This window comes from Perkinsus marinus (genome assembly GCF_000006405.1).
Source record: "Perkinsus marinus ATCC 50983 genomic scaffold scf_1104296958712, whole genome shotgun sequence".
NCBI classification, from domain to species: domain Eukaryota; phylum Perkinsozoa; order Perkinsida; family Perkinsidae; genus Perkinsus; species Perkinsus marinus.
The window spans coordinates 440,574-447,822 of record NW_003206658.1 but is presented as its reverse complement, the minus strand read 5'-3'; the positions used below and the strand labels follow the sequence as shown (position 1 = coordinate 447,822).

General features: G+C 50.8%; 3 protein-coding genes across 3 annotated transcripts in view; 1 reads left to right on the top strand and 2 right to left on the bottom strand.

Moving 5' to 3' along the window:
- Positions 1–183: 183 nt before the first annotated feature.
- On the bottom strand, positions 184–486 carry Pmar_PMAR011605 (hypothetical protein; the record flags this gene model as incomplete). The annotated part of the gene is made up of 1 exon (XM_002773712.1): positions 184–486. One exon carries the CDS (start codon positions 484–486, stop codon positions 184–186), a length of 303 nt encoding a protein of 100 aa, XP_002773758.1.
- Positions 487–1,349: 863 nt separating this feature from the next.
- On the top strand, positions 1,350–2,425 carry Pmar_PMAR011604 (hypothetical protein). The gene is made up of 4 exons (XM_002773711.1): positions 1,350–1,395; positions 1,436–1,635; positions 1,880–2,072; positions 2,155–2,425. Exons 1-4 carry the CDS (start codon positions 1,354–1,356, stop codon positions 2,359–2,361), a joined length of 642 nt encoding a protein of 213 aa, XP_002773757.1. The 5' UTR covers positions 1,350–1,353; the 3' UTR covers positions 2,362–2,425.
- A 2,328-nt stretch (positions 2,426–4,753) lies between these two features.
- Pmar_PMAR011603 (retrovirus polyprotein, putative) overlaps positions 4,754–7,249 on the bottom strand; it is a gene marked incomplete at both ends in the record, with an annotated part of 3,468 nt that continues 972 nt past the window's right edge. Inside the window, 2 exons of the mRNA XM_002773710.1 lie at positions 4,754–5,266; positions 5,441–7,146. Coding sequence (XP_002773756.1) covers positions 4,754–5,266; positions 5,441–7,146 — 2,219 coding nt within the window. The remainder of the gene's footprint in view (positions 5,267–5,440; positions 7,147–7,249) is intronic.

Below are 7,249 nucleotides of genomic sequence, written 5' to 3'. Positions count from 1 at the left end.
TATGATGATCATGCTATGATCGTGTCGAATTCTATGAGGTAAGCGCTCAATCGAAGAGCACCGCTCCTATGGTGGCCACCATTAAGAGCGTGGCCTTTATGGTTGCTCCAAGCACTTGCTGGCCATGCGAGAACGAGCTGAGATGGACAAGATAACCAGTAATAGTTTGAGATGCTCAGTATCTTACGTGCTACACCCTCCGCGAAGTCCACTGCCCACGGCATCTACCGGAGGAGAGGTAGGCGCCGGGGAGGCGCTAGTTTCAGTGGTCGTAGTGATCTTGGGAGGAACAAGGGGATCATTACCCTCTTCATCCTCAAGCTGTTTGGAAATGATATCGCTCATCTTTGACCACCAGTCGCTCTGGTTTGTCTCGCTAAGGGTGCGGACAGGCAGGCCAGGGGTGGCGGGAGAGAAATTACTCTCTGAGGTCAATGTCGTGCCGAGGACGGCGATGAAGCAAGCAATAACCTTCATGATCGTCATTGATAGGATTGATGTGATAACGCTGAAGGATGAAAGTGTTGCGGTTACCCTGGCTACGACTTGTAGCCTACAAGTACTTGCTATTAGCAATTTGCTACATGATGTCACTCCGTAGCCGGGAGCGGTCGCGAGCCCCGGTCGCGAGAAAATTGTATTTCTCGCGCGCCACTTTTCGAGCCTCATCATTTCCAGGACCGCGAAATCGATCATGTCGGGCTGGCATTGGAAAGCTGTCGCTAGTTTATGGGATCACAGTGTACGATTGTCGAAGTAGTTATTAAGACACCAATGGTGTCACACCATTAACAATGATGCTCATGATGACCTTCATTGCCACGGGAATCCCACCCCGTATCACTTCTTCTCTTGTTGCTATGGTCAATGTCGTTGGGTTGAGATGGAATAATAATCTTCGCGGAGTATGAGGTCCGTTCATCATATACGTGTCTATCGGTTCATTATTTTATAGTCAAGTGGCAGCCTTCGCCCTGACATCACTCGCATCCAATCCTGAACAGGCACGGCCGAATGATTCGATGAGTGATGGTGGAGAGAGAACTATTGGAATACACCGCCCCGTTATAATTTGTAACGAGAGTGCACGGAGTGGCAGCGACTTCGATCCAGCGTCACATAGTGGAGATATTGAGAGGGCTGTACTCGAATGCTCTGCCAGAAGTAGTAGCACTGTCGCCGATTCATACCCCAGTCCTTCTTACAGGTGAATCACTCGAAAGGCCTGGCCAAATTGTCCCGTTAGTAACTAGTAGTGATCAAGAAATTGACAGTAGATGCATGTCGGGCTCCTCGATAGCGACAATCAGTAGTAGTACTGCTCGCAACTGTCTCGGTGTTTATACTTTAACGATGTACCCTAGCAATGGAGGAGAGAAGAAGTTGCTTGTGAAGGTAGTCTGCAGTTTGAGAGCGAGATACATCGCTGTTTTAGGTTGTTCGGTCACCGGACTATGAAGTAGAGACGATTACAGCTACAACGGAGGTGCTTCCTAATTTACTCAACGATCCTCGCTGCTCGGTGCCCTTCTGCATCATTGATGTTGTATACTATGAAGACGACGTGGAGGACTGTGACGGAGGAGATGGCGCACGCGAGCAGCCAGTGGTGGTATACCACATCCACGTCTCGAGGTATTACATTCGGGCTGAGATTTAGTCAGGCAACGTTATTCACATGACATTTAGGGTGTCTCTTGCGGGGATACACATTAAGTGATGAGTAATTCGTCGAAGCAATAACGTATCGGGATCATGATGATATTAGTTCGCATCTTTAAGAGATGTATGAAGTTGAGATTCTCACTAGGGCTGGTCGGTCTTGGACAACCTCTCGCTTCTATAATAGAATCTATTACATTGATGTTCTCCCCCACAGGTTCGAATCTCAATGCACGGTTCCCCTATCGGATCTTCTCATGAAGTGGTGGTTCAGCAGCTCCACTGTCAGCGACATTGTACGATTATGTCAAGCGTTCGGCAGCTTCCTGGCCGCCTTTCACCGTGATTATCCTCAACTCAATCACGGAGATATGAATCCTACGAACATTCTCGTTGGAACGAACACAACGGTAGTAGAAACCGGCACTTCTCGGTGAGTATGTGCTCACCTAGAACGGAATGTGCCGTTATGATCCTTTCCTTTCTACCTAGGTATTGTCTGAAGGATCAATGGATCCGCCCGCCGAGTATAAGTTTGTACTTGTGGACTGTGGTGGGATGGACATCGACCCGAGCTCGGGAGGAAGTGTGGCAGATATGGAAACGTTCCGGCGTGCTATAGAGGAAATGGGCATCCTGTATGGTGGACAGTTTGTTGCTCTTACGTGGAGATCTGTTTTGGACGGGTATCACTTGTGATGAAGATTCTCCCACTGTTGCATGGATGCTAGTATAATGGTGATGACTAGGTCACTCTGTTTGATCATATTCGTGTTGAGTAACAGTTCTTGTACAGCTAAGCTGTAACAGCTTCGACAACAATTTCGTGGGGGAATGGGACTCGGTGACTCACCGACGGTGAGTCGCCCTCGACACAGGTTCGAAGTATGTGCTTCACTGGCCCCTCCATTTTTTTGTTTCGAAGATCTATGATGGTTCAGGTCAGCTTGGCGACCAAAGATATTCGATAGTCAGCTTACTACTAGTGAATCACCATTGGTGATTCACAGCGGACCGCAAGTGTGTCGCTACTAGCGTGGTAGCCCACTGATGCGTTTCTAGGGCGCTTAAGAGTCATTTGCCTGGTGATCTCGATGATGTTCGTTTACTGAATATACCGTGCGTACATTGTGAGTGCTCGAATGATGAGTGGACAACGATACGATCATCGTATCGTATTACGATGATCGGGTGCAATGAGTATCGGGAATCTCGATTCGAAATAGTCAGCGAGAGTGAATGAACCCATGGTGATTGTTCAACTCGACAGGCGTGACATCCACCGTTGAATTGTTTTTAATCTCGTCCCCGTAACGGGTTGATGCGGTCGAGCGTTTGTGAATGATATTCTCTCAGGGGATCGCTACATGTTTGCCTTGAGAACTTCAGAACTCAAAACGTGAGAGTTGAAAGAGTATATACACCATCAAGCGAATATCATGTAACGGTACAAAGTGATTTTGATTGAATCATCATCGCATCCATGATGCTACTTAACGATTATAATATAACATACATATGATGATATTCAGTATAACGGTTTTACTATGACGGTCGTCGTATGGCCTAACCATGGTGCTACATCGCCAGCACCAAGACTCTCAGGCTCAGAGTTTCTTGGTTTCGCCCTGCCAGCAGATGATATTGTGGGGATGATCCCCGAAATATGAATGATAGCGATGTATCTCTGATCCCCTGGGGATCAGAAATGGCAGAGAGGGACATCGTTAATGATCGTCCAAGCTCTGATTGTATCCCAGGGATACGAGGGCCTCGTCTTTCCTCTGACCTGGTTGCTGGTCGGGCCCGTTGTAAATGTGGAGCTTCCGGTCGAGAATAGGAGAGGGTCTCTTCCGACCGCACCAATCACATGTTCTTCGAGCATGCTGAGCATGACATGCACTACATAATAGACCACCGGAAAGTCTCATTGTTGGAGGCCCTGACTTCGACCCCGAAGCTAGGGATGGCAGAAGTGACAAGAGAAAGGATTGTTGGACAGAAAGTTGCAGTGCCTCCCATGTTGGCCATGATGGCAACAGAGTGATCCAAAACGATGGAAATGATCGTCATAATGTGTAATGCGGTAACTCTCGAAGTGAAGCGAAATTTTATCTTGCAGATAATTAATCTGAGGTTATCTGAGATAACCCGACAAAAAAACAAGATCGATCGTTCGACAAAAGACCCTGCTGGACTGCCACCCGAGGAAACCCTGTAAACAAGGATCAGATGGTTATGCTTGGTCCGGGTGCGATCGTATCCTTCGTTGCTTCCTCGAAGCCGGCTAGCAGTCTGGTCGCCTTGAAAGCCAAAAGGTGGTGCTCACCTCGATAGTTGTAGTGGAGGTGCCGTTCGGATAGAGAGTCTTATCCTTCCCGACAGCATCTTCGACTGCCAGCTGTTCGCCGATCATACCCTCCATCACCGGCCACCAGAAACTCTGGTTCTTGGGAAGGCCCTGCCAGGAGCGGTGAGGATAGAAGTGGACGGAGTAGAGGTGCCTCCCAAGACAGCCGCGATAGCAGCGAGATATACCAGCACTAAGGTGGCTATTTTGGTTATTGAGATCATATCGCCGATATGGCAACTCTGAGGATGAAGTGGAAGTCTTCCACGGAGGCTACTCGTTGCGATCCAGGACTGATCAAATGTGAATGGGTTATTGGCGAGTGGTATCGGCAGCCGGATCTTTAACGCAACAGAAATACCGCTCAAGCTGGATTCCGGTTTCGTTGTCCGACTGCCGTAGCAGAGCCGTGGCGGGAACTAGCTTCATAGGAGCGTCAGCAACACGCCAAGATTAATACTATTGGTATGCCGGGCGAGCGCTGTTGACAATGATCATCAGTTGTAACGTTTCTGGAACTTCTCTGCGCGCATCCACTGCTTGAGACTCAACACCATCCCCAGAGATAACTGCGGTCGACATATCGAATGAGAGATAAAAAGATTCGGGCGTAATAAGATTACGAACAGCACGTCTCCATCACCGTAGCGCACGCCCTAGCAATCGACCGAAACAATCAAGAATAATCTTCCACATAATTCGCCCCCTCACGAGAATACCGACGAAAGGATGATGGGTCGGTTACTCTCGTGCCGCCATACAGACAGCGCAGTACCAAGACTCCTGGAAGCCGTCATAGTCGGTACAGCTCATATGAAACCATCTGTCACATCCATCACAACAGACAAGAGTACCGCTATGCGTCTCTCGACAGCTGGGGCAAATGTTATTCTCATCACTTTTCAGGGCCGCTCCAACAGTAGGAATCTCCACGTTGTTACCATCACCACCCTCGCCCTCGAATCTGCGGATACGAGAACTGTGAACCATCCACGACCGCTGCGGAGAGGAGGTAGGGGTAGTACCCTTCGGAGCGACACCTATATCATAGCATTGAGTACCAATTTTTTTCAAGACATAATAAGGACCAGTGGCCTTAGGGGCCAACTTCATCCCCGGTACGTTACCGGGTCGATAGAGAATTACTTTATCACCAATAGCTAAAGGACGGTTATCAACAGCTTTCTTAGCGACCTTGGCCTGGAACTTGTTAGACAAGTCCTCTCTAGCTTGTAACCACTCCTCAGCAAAAACCTGTAACAGAGCGTCGCGATAGCTACTGCGAGCTCTGGCTTCCGCCACCGCAGCGGATGGGATCCCTCGGAAACTCCCTGGAACCGAGGACAACGGAAAAAGTTGGGCAGAAAGGGCCCCCACAGCAGGACACTGGGATTTCCACCCGTAGATTCGCTCATGAGCACCACTCACCGAGTTGACCCGGGCTTCCGCAATGGCCATAAGCCACTTCCAGCTGGCCTCCGGATTGGCACACAAGCAGGAGCGCAAGGTCTCCGACACTTCCCGGTGCTTCCTCTCCCAAAAGCCACCACATTGCGGAGTATACGAGGGAGTCGTTCTCAGACGGCAATCGATCATCATAGCAAAGCTTACCAATGGGGCCGCCTCGACAAAGTTTTTCGCATTGTCGCACCAAATCTCCTTAGGCCACTTACCAATGCGCCAGAAGAATAACTCGAGCTGATCGACCAAAGTCTTGCTACGGGCATCCTTCATCAGGAAGAAACTGGCATGGCCCGTGAGCCTGTCGACCACGCTCAACACCTGCCTGGTTCGGGGTGCGCCCCCTTGGCTCTCCGCCTCGCCGTTCACCTTACGTAAGGGACCGTAAATGTCGATCCCTATGCAGTCATAAGGAGCGATTGGTATTTTGCTCGCCCCAAACGCCACTTGAGCCCTGGTTCCTCGGTCCCGTGTAAGGGCACAACTCAAACAGCCACGAAGGGCTTTCCGCGCAACCTTCCTCACTCCCGGAGACCAGGCCACCGTATACAGGGATGCAAGAGTGGCCGTTAGGCCAGCATGCCCACCTTCTTGATGTATGGCGATAACGACTTCTGGTACCAGCGCCTGGGGAAGCACCAACTGCAAACGAGGCCCATCATCTATGGGGCAGTTAGGCCGTACGCGATACAACAATCCCTGGCGCTTCTCGAAACTGTACGATAATCCAGGGATAATACACCGGCCATCCGACTGACCGTCCGAAGAGGTACGGGTACAGAAAGGATCCTTATCCTGCTCGGTTTTCAGAAAGTGTCCGAACAACTCAGCGTTATCCAACGGGTCCTCCACGCCCTTCAGAGCAAAGAAACACGCACGTAGTCTCCGCCACCTCTGAACGGAGGCTATAGAATGGATACCACCGGCCTCATCAGCCAGCCATGAGTGAGCTTCCACCGCGGCGCAACCCGCTAATATGACCGCTTCTCGCTTCTCCAACACCGGGATATATTTCGAAGTGAGGGATACCCTTGACAGCGCATCGGCGATATCATTACTAACCCCAGGCAGATGAGCAAAGGTTACGGTCACCGATGGTGTGCCGCACTTCAGGGCATGGGTAGCTTCCGCCACCACCCCACGTAAACGCAGGATGGCTCGTCGTTCCATGCTCTTGCATGCAGGGACGTTCCAGGGATCGGCTTGGCGCACTGCCACGCGGCTGTCGCCACGAATCTCAACTCTTTTTAGATCGGAGAAGAGTGGAATCTCCTCATCCAGGCGCCTTAGACAAGCCGCTATGACGAATAGCTCCCGACGATTACAATGCCATGACCCCAATGCCATCGACTTGCTCTGCACTCTGGCCTCAGCGCGTACCACTCGGCCCTCCGGGTCACGCCACACAAAGCCATACCCTCCAGCCGACGCGTCTACATCCGCGATAAGATGTTCCAGGCCTTTGAACAACCGCAGGTCGGAGTCTTCGACTCTCTTCGCCTCCACCCAGTATCGCTGAGCCAGGCCGAGATGGACGGACGCTGGCTTTTTCCAGGATCCCTCCGAATCTACCGAGTCCCAGGCCGCCTCCACGCTGGCCAGAACCCTGGCACAATCCGCATGAGCTCGAGCCAGACTTTCATTCACCCCACCAGAAATCTCGACATATCTGCCTGCCAACTTGAATACCTGGCGCTTCGTCAGGCGGTTTATGTCGATCGACAAGTTCTCTTCAACGGCATTCGGACGCACCAGACTCAGAATCCCACGATCTCC